The 14,790-nt window shown below is 36.6% G+C and overlaps 1 protein-coding gene across 2 annotated transcripts in view; it reads right to left on the reverse strand.

Moving 5' to 3' along the window:
- LOC131969423 (rho GTPase-activating protein 42) overlaps positions 1-14,790 on the reverse strand; it is an 80,575-nt gene that overhangs the window by 53,154 nt on the left and 12,631 nt on the right. For both annotated transcript variants that reach the window (XM_059330415.1, XM_059330414.1), the window contains exon 2: positions 2,311-2,406. In XM_059330415.1, coding sequence (XP_059186398.1) covers positions 2,311-2,406 — 96 coding nt within the window. The remainder of the gene's footprint in view (positions 1-2,310; positions 2,407-14,790) is intronic.

The raw sequence follows: 14,790 nt of genomic DNA on the forward strand, positions 1-14,790 counted from the left end.
TGCTAACTGCTAACTGTCTTCAGGCCCGGGAGAGAGGAAATGGAGTAGGGAGATCAGGGAATGGATCCCAGCTCTGCAGCATCTACGGGCCTTATGGCAGAGGCGAAAATACTGAAGTGGACATTACAGAGGAGACCAAGAAGAGGAAAAGGAGAGAGTGACCGAGCAAGAAGCTGCTGAACAACAGTAAATCTCGTACTGGTTTTTAGGAGAGCTTCCCAAATCAAAAGGCTGCAGACAGATGCCATGATGGTCTTCCAGACTAGTAAGTAATATTAGCTGGCTTACTATGTTTTGTGTTGCTGCACTTGCTTGATATGTGGCTAAGTTAGCAAAGTCAAATTGTATGTAATGTTGCTATAAGGGATGTTGATACCTGGACTTAGTGTGTTATTTTGCGTGTAAGCATTGAGTTTGGGTGGATGTGGATGCAAATAATTTTAAATCTTGCAGAATATTACATAGTGTTAAGTGTTATTTCACATTATCAATTTAATTTTTGATGTCATGTTATCTCAGTGTTATCTGTGCCGATGCATGGTGGTCGTTATTTAAATCCTCCCCAGAGAATTCACTTTGGCTGCATTACACAGTCAATAAAACGCTTCCAAACAGATGCCTGTGGCTGTCATTTGAGCCACAGGCACAGCCGAACCGCTGTCTTCGATTGTATCAGTTATTTGCACTGTAAATTCTGAGCAGGCCCAGCTACATAACAGGTGGGCACCTTAAAATCCATTGATAAATCTGAGATCAACCCTGCACTTGATTGAAGGCTAGGGAAGGGGTGCATTGTCTCAAATGAAAGCATGCTTGATTTTAATGAGGCTTGGATTTGGGTGTGGATTTTTCCAATAAGCATAATTGGTCTGCTGCACCCCTGCCTATCATACAGCCTCTTCAGCTTTGGGAGAAAAAAAGGAAAGCAGGACTATTCATTACGCATTCAGATGAACATTACAGCCTCATGTAGAGGAGGTCGATATCCAGTCTAGCCCTCACAGATGGACAGTAATTCAGCATTCTCCAGCGCACAGAGCGAAGGACTCAAGCTGGGTATAATGAGCAGGGAAAAAAAAAAAGAGGAAGAAGAGGCCAGACTGGGAGTCCTGCCCATTAGAGCCAGAGAGCCCTCTGCACAGCTGCTTTCATATTCCTCTTGGAGGCTAGGAGGTTCGCACCTCCATTAATCTCTGACACTGATCACAATTAGTCCCTTTGATCCTTTATAGGCCTGAAAAGATACAGGGGAAGCATCATAAGCAAATCAATAGCATTAATTATGCATGCATCATGAATAACTTTAAGATCTATACTCAAAGCCAAATCCCATTCCAAGAATTTGCAGAGTATGCTTATTATTGTCTGAAAACAGCTCACAGTGACTCTGATAAAGCTTTTCAGGTAACACTTTAGATTAGGGAACGCATATTCAACATTAATTAGTTGCATATTAGCATGCAAATAAGCAACATATTGGCTCTTAAATAGTCATTATTAAGTAGTTATTAATGCCTTATTCTGCATGGCCTTATTATACAACCAGAAAGCCATTAACTAAGAGTTTTCCCTCAATAACCTCAGAATTATTGCTTATTAGTAGTAAGTAAGGAAGTTGTTGTATATAAGTTATGATCTTAGTATGCTTTACTTTGTGTGGTTCCTTTTGGATGATTGGATGAGGATTGGCAGATTGTAATGTCAATCATTACTCTACAAAGTTGGTCACTGGTAGGCGAACATTGTCGCGCCAATGTGAGTCTACAAAGTAAAGCATATGAAGATCGGAACTCATATACAACAACATACACATACTTACTACTAATTTGCAATAATTTTGAGGTTATTGAAGGAAAACTCTTAGTTAATGTCTTACTGGTTGTATAATAAGGCCATGCAGAATAAGGTATTAATAACTACTTAATAATGACTAATTAAGAGCCAATATGTTACTTATTTGCATGCTAATAAGCAACTAATTAATGTTGAATATGTGTTCCCTAATCCAAAGTGTTACCGCTTTTCTTATTTCAATACACTACTTTTGCTGATTTTAAATCGCTAAAATATAATAACATCATATTTTGAGCACTTGGTCCTCAGCCAGAGGACATTAGCTTGTATGATACCTGTCAGCACTACAGCCAATTGTGTTCAAGTATCTCCCGAGAGAGTCCTTACGGAAATGTAAGACCAGGTTTTTGATTGAGGGGACTATCTGACTAATTGGGAAGAGCAGAGAGGAAAGAAGATGAAAGACAGCAAAGAAAAGAGATCAGCCCCCCTCGGGCAGGGCCAAAGTGAACTTACCGATGTTCACCTCGTCATCTGTCTCTGCATCACCAATGCACTCAAACTGGAACTCCTGAAGGGACTGGGAAAACTTCTGGACAGCAGCAGAAAGATCTGAAAAATCAAAGAGTGAGCATCAGAATAAAACATTTCATGAATGAATCATTGGACATATGGATCAAACTTGGCAGCAGGGTAATTAAGAGAAAGTAGAAATTCAAGCTCGACATTGCAACTACGGTAGTAGTGGAACTTCAGGGAGTAAAAGAGCAAAATAATGCATTTTTATGATCTGCTGACTGTCCAATTCCATGCCCACTGACATTCATACAGTAGCAGTTCTGTGACTGACTGCAATATCTGTTAAATTCACTTTATCGCTTGTCCATTGATCATAATACTGAGATCTGTCCTGAAAAATTAAGCCCAGCTGAGTTACCTAACCTTTGTGTCAGAAATGATATAGTACACACAAAAATTCCACCTCTGGATACTCCCACTGCTAGATAAAAAATGTATGATGTTTATTGCATTCCAGGAGTTTAGTTGTGATTAGTTGTGACTTTTTGTAACTGAAAAAAGTGAGTCCTGCCTATTATTCAAACATGACGTCAGTGGAAGAATTATCTTGATGGTCTCAAAAATATTTTTCCAATTGTAAATTTGCACTTGACAGTTAGTGCTGCATAACTTTAAATAACACCAGAAACTGATTTTCCATCCATTCTGTATGTTGGATGGCTCTTGATACCACAGTATTGTTGAGCCTTAGCAATCATTGTTTGAGAGAAGAAGGCAAAAATATTAACAAAGATTCAAAGTGGCAATCAGGAACAAATCACTGCACCGTAAATGCTGAATTAATACAAATACAATCTAAAATCATTAAAATACAAGTTATTCAAGCTGCTGAATGGCTGTTAGCCCCTTGGGAGTTGTAGTTGACTTCTGTGGAAGTGAAGTGAATATTTTCACAGACCAAGGTCATAATTGTTTTGGATTTTTCATTAGTTTTAATTTTAATTTCGTTGTGATTTTTTTTTTTTTCAAATTCTGTTAGTTTTAATTAGTTAGTTTTAGTTTAGTTTTTAGTTTTTGAAAATGCTTAGTTTTAGTTTAGTTTTTCATTAGTTTTGGTGTGAGATTCAAAGAGGTCCTAATAAATTTTGCCTTTTTTCCCCTTCGGCTTATCCAACATCCAAAGTTTACCGAGTGTTGTGCCGGCGACATGTTTGCTCAAGCGCACTTCGGATTACCATAATAACTGAACGGATTACACTATCGGAAAATTTCAAATGTTTTCTGAAAGCTAAGAAGTTGCTCTTTATAGCCAATATGGTGTCATTACGGTAATTTCACTTGCGCCTCTCCTGGAAGCCCACAAAGCAGGAATACACACATTCAGCAGCGGAGAAATAGAAACACTAGATTATGTATGAAAAAAGTTGACCAAGTTTCAGTAAATTTCAGTTAACGAAAATGTTTTTTCAATTCTAGTTTTCGTTATTTTGTTAGTTTTCGTTAACTATAATAACCTTGTCACAGACTTCTACCTTTGACTTACCAGCGATGAGCCAGAATTGGCCAAGAGCAATTGTTCATTGTTTGTAATGCTGAGTCAACCTGAGTGTTACAAGTCCATTCAAGAGTAAAAGAAACTCTAACAGCCTCTCTGATAATACTGTCTATCAGGGGGGAAAAAAAGACAAATGACTAGGTTTTCATTCCCTAAACCCTGCCAGCTGAACATAAACCCCACCACTTCACATTCTTATTATCCAGGGAGTAAAGAAAAAACAACAAACAACAATATCGACCCATAAATGTCAGGTGCCTCACCATGTACTTATGAGTAATTATCTCCACCAGGGATGAGTCTGGAGGGAATCATGCATTTGGTTTCTTTTGTGCATGTGGTTATCTGTCTGTCTGTCCGTCCATATGTTCGCAGATAATCTCTCATATTACTGGACCAATCATCGTTAGATTTGTTTTGCATATTTATGATGTATGCTCAAGTACCTCATTGCAATGCTGCAACAATGACTTTGCATTTGACTGCAGGACGACATGTGTTTATTCATGTTACTTTCATTATCTTATCCAGGAACTGCATCTGGATGACTGCCAATACAGCCCAAATACATCTTACATACCCAAAATAAACTGATTTTTGCCTTGATTTCATGGCAATAGACGGATCAAACGTATGCCGAAATAACTACATTGTAAAAAAAGAAAATGATTAATTTACAATAAAATACCAGCAGCTGTGGTTGCCAGAACTTCACTGTAAAAAATACAGTGAGTGGGTTTCTTTCCTGTAAATTTAAATGGAAATACAGCAAAAACTGTAATTTAGACTGGAAATTACCTTTATTTATTTAGGTTTATTGTGTCCATTTGACAATATGGTATTTCTCCTTTCATTTTACCTGATAATTTTATATTTTTACAGTAAAACTGTGTGTATTCAAAACTTTCGTACTATGCCTTGATTTACGATTTAAATATATACAAGTTTTGAATTTTAAGCCCTATTTCTCATGCAATTTGACTGTGTTTTACTATAATTTCTACAAACATTTTACAGTGTACATCAGGGATGGGCAACTTAAATACTCGAGTGGGCCACGATTTTTCATGGACACTACCACAGGGCCACATATGGACCGTGCAGTCAACCAGATATGATGAAACTGCAATTCTAAATATGTTTACAGTGCAGTAACTTAACATATTTCATGCTCAAATGCATGTACACTGCAAAAAAGGTGTGTCTAAAAACAAGATAAAAACACTAAATCTGAGGTAAATTATCTTGCTGCATGGACAGATAATTTCACTTGACAAGATTTCTTAAATTAAGATTATTAAATCTAGAAATAAGCATGTTGAACACTTCAAATAAGAAATTAACTCTTAAAACAAGATAAATTATCTAACACTTCTAAATCTAAGTTTATTTTATCTTAACAACCAAATAATTAGCAGTGTATAACAGTATAAATAGGAATACAAAAGGTTTAAAGCAAATAAAAAATAACCACTTACTGTGATTTCTTTTTTTTTTTCAGTGAAAAAAACAGCAGACCAACATTAATTGCAAGAAGTAATTTTGTGCATTTTTATACTGCACTTTTAAGATTTCATGCTCAAATTAATGTAGTCGTACTGAGGGCCACTTCAAGTGAGGGTGCGGGCCATATGCGGCTCCCGGGCCTCAAGTTGCCCATCCCTAGTGTACATCATGATGCTGATTTTTAAAAAGGCTTGTTTTCTGACTGGAGTTTGGGTTGATCAGGGCTATGCAATGCAAGAGTTTCTCTGTGCCTGGCACAGATCTGCACCACTATCTTTTTACCATTCTAATAAAAATGTATAATGTTGTGTTGTATTCTGTTTTTAGTTGATTCAATGTGTTTTTACTTTTCCGGTTAAGTTGAGTTGTAACACTAATTGTCTTAGTGTGAACATTATTTAAAAGTTTTTGTGGAGAATCAAACTATACAACTACAACTCCCCAATTAGGCAACATCGAAGCACAAGTGAACAGTTTAACAACATATTTTTGGGGTTTGGGAGTTGGCTTCTCTAAAATAACAGCATTTATAAGCTCAACTAAATTCTCTCTGTACTTTGAGGCAGAGCTGATTGTCTTTTTTAATTATTGAACACATTTGTCCACCGTTATGGCATGAATTTTGAGTTATATTTTATATTTTCAGAAATAAGTTTTAACAACTAACCTACTGTAAAAGACGAGACAAAAACAAATACTACCCTTAGAGAGAGTAAGATAAAAAAAAATCAGGATTACATAACAACCTATAAAAAGTACATGAATCAATTGATCTGCATGCTGAGCTCCTCAGTGGAAATGATCTGATTTCAGTTAAATTCTCAGGAAGATCAGACATGTTCGGAGAAAAAGGCATTTATCTGCTTTTTAACACAAGAGGCAAAGTAAGTGCAGTGCTGACCTGTGAACACCTGACCGAATGACTCACTTGTGATTTTATTGTATTTTTCATTATGCAACTGATTTCAATTTGCTTTATACCTCGGTTACATAAAGGTGAGTGTGTGGGTCTGCTGTGTTACCACTGCAAGGAACCTATGTTGACAAGTACTTTAAAGAGTGGGATGGAGCTTCAGCATGTAATGGAGGCTTTTAACATTTCATAATCAGCTGATTTTGTAATTAAAGCCAAAGACGGAAAATCTAAAATACCCTGACATTTTAGGTGTCAGCCCACACACTTTGAAACATACACATTTTTTCTCATATCCATTGTTGACAATGACTCACTAATTGCTTCTCTCTGCCTTTCTTCTCTTCTCTCAGCGACAGTCATATCTTTACTTCAAAGAACTGTGAACTTAAAAGATGTTCGCCTGAAATGTAAGAAAATGGCCACACTAATATACACTCACACTCGTGTGTTCATGCGACAGAATACTCATGAGCTATATGGAAAATGGAGGTTGAGGTTGTTATAAATTGTACTGCAGTAACTTTGTTTTAAAGCTTTGTGGGTGTTTGGAAGTGTAATTACTGTATGGGAATGTACAGTTTCACATTCTCTTCATCCTGTATGTGCTTCATACCCTTGTATTATGCATTTAACACCATTTAAAACTAGGACTACCAGGAATCTTGGCACCGCACCCGTCTGCCCTTTATATATCATTTCATTGTTTGCTACTTGCTATAATGGTAAAAAAAAAAAAAAAAAAAACCTCACAGAAAAGGATCTGCAACTTTTTCCACGTCCAATACTAATATTTAAAATGATTATACGTTTTTATACACAGTTTCACGCCCCCTCCCTCCAAATGGACCAATTTTCTTTACAATGCTAAAATACAACTAATTTGTAGTCTCATTGTCAGCTTCAGGTAAACAATGTCGTATGTGACAACGAAGTATGTCAAATGATGAGACACAGGCTACTAAATGTCGGTGGATCGCTGCATGCAAGAGACTTTTTTTTTATTTTGTGTCGTTCCAAATTTAGCTCTGATGTACCCTTGTCCAGCCTTAACCCTTTATCGGGTGAAGAACTACATTTGGTAACGTCAGTGGATATCACTGATCAATATTTAGAGAAAAAAGTTGCAAATTTACTTGATTAAAGTGGCAAATCTACAAGAAAAAAAGTTGCAGATTTAAGAGATTTAAAGTGGCAAATCTGCGTGAAAAAAGTCACAGATTTACAAGAAAAAAGTGGGGGAAAAGCTACTTTTTTCTCGCAGATTCACCACTTTAAATCTCATATATCTGACACCCCCCCCCCCCCAAATTTGCAAGTATTTCAATGACTGCCCTATTAAGGGTTAAACTGCAGTGTCCATAATTACAAATCCAACACTGAATGTCTTCTATCCATGTGTTTAATGTTGAAAAGAGTTGCTGTTGTTGTAGAAAACAGCCCAGTAGCTGTGCACGCTGTTTGACCAATTAGAGGCAGTCTTTCTAACTTTCATCTATATCTATATCTGATATCTATACTATCAGAAGTCCAGTTTATGACTGTGTGGCAGTGCTGCTCTCAAACGCATTAAACAATCTTTTTATCCTCCTTTCTATCTATATTATCAGGGCAGCACCCAAGATAACTGCTAGTGAACACATGTTGATAGTACTGTGAGCATGCTTCCAGGGAGTCATGACCTGCAAAATGGAAGAAAAACCTTGAAAATCTTTTGTGTTTTAATCTAATACCTTCTAGTCTTCAGAAAACATCAAAAACATACTTTCAGGAGAAGTCATGATTTAAAGGTGTTTAGCTTTTATCATTATTTGCATTATCATAATCCAAAAGGCCTTTCAGACCGACCAGGTGGTTCTCTGAATAGATGGAGGATGACTGAAAATAACCAACAACAGAATGAAAAGTATTACTAATTGATTATCTTTATCAACTACAATAATAATGACTGAAAGTTAAAAACTATAAAATTACAAAATGTCCAGTGTCTTGGAAAACGTATCCATTTGAGGTAATGTTTGAAAGCCCATAATGGATATTGTGTTGAAACCTATACGGCTCCTACTGTGACAACAATAGTTTATCTAAGAGGCATCCCAAAGTACAAACCAGCCTTAAAAGCCCACAAAAATCAATGCTCTCATCTCCACAGGAACATAAATTGCTTGGAAAGCCTGATAAAAACAGATAAAAACCGAATCATGTGAGATTTGTCAGCGAGTATCTTTTTCTTTACCTAAGAACAAGCATTGCTATATTGCATTTCAGTGTGTTTTAGTTACTGGTAAGAAAAGAATAACAAGGCTTTCACTCAATGAGACCGCAGATTGAAAGGCTCTTAAAGACATCTACACTATATTGAACGGGAATGTCTGACCACTTGTAAATGTTGCTGAGTCTGCCCGAGTGCCACTGAGTAGAACTTTTCTAGAAGATGGATTGTGCCAGTGATGTGGTCCCATCATTGCTGCTTTGACTCAAAAGCTGTTGATTTGAAATCAATAGCTAGCTGCAGTTGTCTGGATATGCTCACAGGGCCATCAATAATGGATGATCTTTTAGCTCTGATGTTCAGACAGGCCCCAACCTAAAAAAAAACAAAGCTATGTTACTGTCAACTGGCTGAATTGTTTCTTTACAGCCACCGAAAAAACGAGAAAATGAGCCAACCTTCAAAAAACTAGAACAAAATCAACATCATCACCTGGCCTTTGTTTTTATGGCAACACTTCTTAAGTAATCAGCATGTTCTCATACATAAACAACAGAGTAGTTTTCCAATGACTCTCGAAACATTATATATCACAGGGATGTGGATAGCACTGTAAAACAGAACTATTTGGTTATGTTTCGGCAACAACAGTACCACCATCCGTGTTAATGACCTGGTTAACTCCCGTATAGATTTCTGCAATTTTTTAATGAGCATCCTTGGCATCCTGTGTTTATTTATGTATTGCTATTGTTAGTATAATTGTTAATGTTTCTCTGCTCCTTTGCCTCCCTTTATATTATATTATTATAATACTATTTTTTTTTATTGTATTGTATTTATTTCTCTTTTTGTTTTGGGGGTTGTCTTTTTGTGGTTCTTTGGGTAACACTTTACAATAACCATCATTTATAAATGGTAAACAGATAGTTATTAATGTTTAATCATCATTTATAAACCATATATAGGCCATTTAGAATGGAAAATAATTAATTAATGTTTAACTAACTAAATCATTTATAAATGGCAAATAGATGGTATTTTAATGTAAGTTTATAGTTACTTTACCATAAAGAAACAATTAAATTATAACTATTAGTTTATTAATAGTTTAATTTGCACTCATTATAACATTTTTAACACCATATTAAGTATGTTAATGATTTAGAAAAGATTCATATACATTTAAGAAATTGGTTGAAAACATTTAAAGATTAAATATGTAGTAAATAGTTAATTATTGGTTTATAAACCATCTATAAACATAACTTAGTTATTATTGTAAAGTGTTACCATTCTTTGTTCTAATGTCCCCTTTAAGAAACTAAAATGTGGAAAACAGCTGTGGTAATGCTTATGTCTTGTACTGATGAATGCAAATTTTGAATAAAAAATATTATTTAAAAATATATATATATATTTCTGCAATTCCCTCCTTTCTGGTCTTCCTCTCAAGCTTCTCCATAAACTCCAACTGGTCCAGAACTCAGCTGATCATCACCAGAACCTCCATAAATCACATCACTGTCCTTCAACAGCTGCACTGGCTACCTGTTAAATACCGCATCGATTTCAAGATACTTCTTCTCACTTTCAAAGCTCTTCATCACCTCACACCTCCGTACCTTTCTGATCTCCTTCACGCCTACACACCCTCCAGGACCCTCCGCTCCTCCTCCTCCATGCTCCTCACTACTCCTCCTGCCCGCCTCTCTTCTCTCTTTCCAGAGCTTTTAGCCGTGCAGCCCATCGTCTCTGGAACTCTCTCCCACAAACCATCCGTGACATTACCTTCCTCACCTTCAAATCACAGCTCAAGACTCACTTGTTTAGATCAGCCATTTCTGTTTGACCTGCCATCCTCATTTCTGCTCTGTTTGTTGTTTTTATGTAGTTGTTTGTTTGTATGTAGCTGATTGTGTTCTTGTTTTTATCTAGTGTTTCTTGCTGTGTTTGTAAAGTAACCTTGAGTGATGTGAAAGGTGCCCATAAATAAAATGTATTATTATTATTATTATTATTAACAAAGCTAGTTGGCTTGGTTTAGGATGAGATATTGTGATCTCATAACCTGATGTCATGTAACATAACTCCATAACTCAATGTTTGTCATTTAGTTTCACATAGAGAACCGAACTGTGGACTTTGTTGCCCTTTATACTCCGTTACCTGACTTTTTCCTTTGCTCCGGCTACAGGTGCAAAGGCTACCAAAGGTTATTGCCTAGCACCAAACGTAAATATGACTTATAGGCTATTTTTTGGATGAGGGTGTTCTGAAAGGTCATATATGGCATTGTTTACTTATTATTCAAAATTAAAGAAGTTCTTTAAATTTTTATTTTCAACATTATAATTAGGTAATTAAGCAAAGTTATTGTATAGCTGCTTGTATTAAGACAACATTTAAGGAATTGAAAAGCCAAGTTGGTTAAATGTTAAATTAAAAATATTTTTATTGAAAAAATAAATAAAATAAAAATTATATATATATATATATATATATATATATATATATATATATACATATATATACATATACATATATAGAGTGCTTAACAAATGTATTCACATGTTTCCACAGTTGACACAGTTGTCTTATATTAACAGCATAAGTAATTACAAAAATGTGTTTTATGTTTCTGTAATGGTTGATACACCAGTATGTCGATGCTTTTTAACCTAAATTATATTTTTAATGCTAAAATATAATTATTGTTATCAACAAATTTTCAAATTTACTGTTTTATTAAAAAAAACTGTAAAAATAGTAAAGCACATTATATTTTGCTTGATTAAGATGTCAAATTAGAGTTATGTACTTGTACTTCCTGAACAGAAAAATGAGTTTAAGTGGTTGAATGTTATGCTTGATTCATTTCTTACTTCTCAGAGAAGCCCAGTGAGCTGGTTCAAAGTAATAAAAAGGTGAATTCAGTTTGTTTTTTGAAAAATAAATAACAATAACATTTTAGTTTGGAACAAGCCTTTGAAACATTTCTAGAATATTTATGTTTTCTTGACAGGTGGTGTAATAAATGTGTTAAGCACCGTATATCTGCTGTGGTATTGTACTTGGTGGTAAATTCTAAAGACCATATCATTATAATAAGGAATAATAATGATCATTTTAGCATTCGTCATTGGCATTTCACAAGTAAAGCTCCCATGAGGCTTTGACAGCACTTGTGCATCAAGGACTCATGGGAGATGTGGTTGAGACAGCTGCTCGAGGAGAAGCTGGCCAGAAGTGGGACACTACTTTGGTTTCTCTGTTCATTTGAAACACTACACCACCAACAAGCGTTGGCTAGTTACTCACTTATCTTACTTGGAGTAGAAAGGGAACTGATGACAAGCAGTTAATGCATCTTGAGTACGATGTATTATCATCACTATCAGTCAAGCTCGCTGTTCATTATTTGCAGCAGCATCCTATGCATGCACCTATACATGCCTGCTGTTTGCTTTATGCATAGGAAGAGAGAGAGATAACAAAGCTTTGACGGCAACAGTGTGGTATAAGTTGTGCCTCTTTAATATATACAGTACTGGGCTAAATACTAGGGGTGCTCGATTAATCAAATTTTAATCGTGATCATGATTTTGGCCGCCACAATTAAATTAACCTTATCCGGTGGTCGGTAGCGTAGTGGGTTACGCAGGCGCCCCATGTGTAGGCTACAGTCCTCGCTGCAGCTGGCCCCGGTTCGAGTCCCGCATCGGACGGCCCTTTACTGCATGTCATTCCCCTCTCTCTGCCCCCTGTTTCCTGTCTCTCTTCAACTATCCTGTCCATTAAAGGCATGAAAAAGCCCAAAAAAATACATTTAAAAAAAAAAAAAATTAACCTTATCCTCGGTGATATTTCCATTTTTAAATGCAGGCTCTCCTGCATATCTAATCATGCACTTTCTACACCAGTAGTCCACCAACCACCAGGGGGAGGGGCCGTTTTTCTCCCCTGAAAAAAGCCTGGTTGCAGATTGGATAGAACGCTAAGCAGGATGTGATGTAGTACTCGATTCCACAACAACACGCGCCATTTGTAAAAGCCGGCGAAGCAGTGTTGCCAACTTAGCAACTTCGTTGCTATATTTAGCGACTTTTCAGACCCCCTTAGCGACCATTTTTTAAAAAAGTGACTGGCGACAAATCCAGCGCCTTTGAGACTCGTTCTTACGAGTCTCCAAAACGGCGGCTCGTTAAGAAGAGTAAGAACGAGTCGAAGCGGCACAGTCCTCCTGCAGCAGTCTCTCCCTGCTGCTGAGCCAGAGGGGATGTTAACCCCTTAGCGTCCAGTCTGCAAATTGCTAACAGGCTAACAGTTAGCTATGTAGCAGTACAGTGTGTATGTGCTGCTGCTGCAGGAGGTGTTCACTTAGTGATCTCTGTTTGTTTACAACAAGCAACGGACACTGTGCACACACTAAAAACTGTCCCTATTGTTTGTTTAAACGTAGTGCAATCAAAATAGAGATATTTTCCCTAACATGATGAATAATTGTGATTAATAATCGTGATTACAATATTGATCAAAATAATCGTGATTATAATTTTGGCCATAATCGTGCAGCCATACTAAATACTATGTTTTCTATAGTTAAATAAATTAGGTATACAAATTTATTCTCAGCAGGAAAGATTAGAAACCTTATTGCAGACAGACACATTTTTGCATCTGCACTCTAAATAATGAGCCCTTAATGAGTACGATGTATGCTTTCTAGACATATCTTACAAGAGAACAGCTTAAGGAAATGGGTTGCATACATGATGTGGCTCTCTAGTAACACATGCCCAAATAAATATTTACCATATTTTAATTGGGTCATGCTCAAGAAAGACCTGGCATGACTATTTTATTTTCTATTTATATGCATTATTTACTAAGTTTGGGAATCACCACAAATCATTTTGGCCCTCTGCTCATTAGTGGGCACTGCAGAAAATACTGCTCAAGCAGTTACAAAGAAACAAACTCAGTTGAAGTGATCACAAGGCCGCGAAGCAAAGATAAATGGAGAAAGAATCAGAATAAAGCAAGATAAATGAACAGTTTACATTTTTTAACCTTAGGCAAGCAGTAAAGGCTTAATCGGTGTGACGCACTCCAAGTTGTGGAAACAATGCAGGCAAAGACCCTCTGCTTGTTTTATCAGTGTAAATGTCAATGCTTACTGTTAGTATTATGCATCCAAATATTTAAATATACTGTAAAAGTTTAAATAATGCAAAACTTTTTGTTTTTTATCAGGTTTTTAACCAAGCAACATTGTAGTGAACTAAATGTGCAAGTGCATTAAAAACGAAAAAAAAAAAAAAGAAATTCTGCAGTTTTATACAGTGCTCTGGCCAGTAATGACATCACAAGCATGCACATACAAAGATGAGAGTAAATAACACCTTACATGTGATATTTATGAAATACGGGGACATACAGCCGCAGGCCAGATAAGCTTCATTCCCTGAATAAAGGGAGAAAATAAGAAATAAAAGACAGAAAAGAGAGGCATCTTCATCGGGTGTATAGGAAGCAGAGACTTCGTGGCTCCCCAGATATTTCATCTTACTCCTCTACATCTCTTCTGACAGAAGCAGGAATTTGGTGCATTCCACTTGGAGTATGTGTGGTAAAAAAAAGAGCTGTTCTGTTCAGGGGAGTAATAAAAGGAGAGAAGCGTAACTTTGATAAGGTCTGAATCTGAAGATGTTATTTGCCACATGAAGTGTAACACTGAAATAAGAAAGGAAAGAGCTATTGCAGCATGAGTAAGGTAAAACGGGAAAAAAGAGTAGCTATTTTAAAAATCTTGACACATTAATTCACTATTTATACCCCCACCACCTCTCCGAATTGTGCCTTCTAATTTTATTACACTTTGCATGCAAGGTAAGATAAAATGTTTGCTAACACCGTATTTGACCTGCAGTAATGATTCTTCACACAGCGGGCGTGCACAAAAGGCTCACAGAAAGAACAATAGTGATGGTGCACAGTCCTCTGCAGGTTTTAATCAAAGAGCCGAGCTCTGACCACCCAGCCAAGACACGACTGGATAGAGCAGCTACCCCAGTTAGAGCCCAGTGTGTGAGATGTGAGAGAGCACTATGGCTGTCAGTCACCACACAGCAGAGCCCCCTGGGTACATCCTTTATCTTGTCTCCAGGGCAACCACATACTACCAAATTCCATCTGCTGACAACCCCTGACAAAACACAGACAACACTGCAGGAAAGTCTGCAGTTTTCTTGCAAACTGCTGAATTGCATGCTTACTTTAGTAGCTATT

This window comes from Centropristis striata, chromosome 4, assembly GCF_030273125.1.
Source record: "Centropristis striata isolate RG_2023a ecotype Rhode Island chromosome 4, C.striata_1.0, whole genome shotgun sequence".
NCBI classification, from domain to species: Eukaryota; Metazoa; Chordata; class Actinopteri; order Perciformes; family Serranidae; genus Centropristis; species Centropristis striata.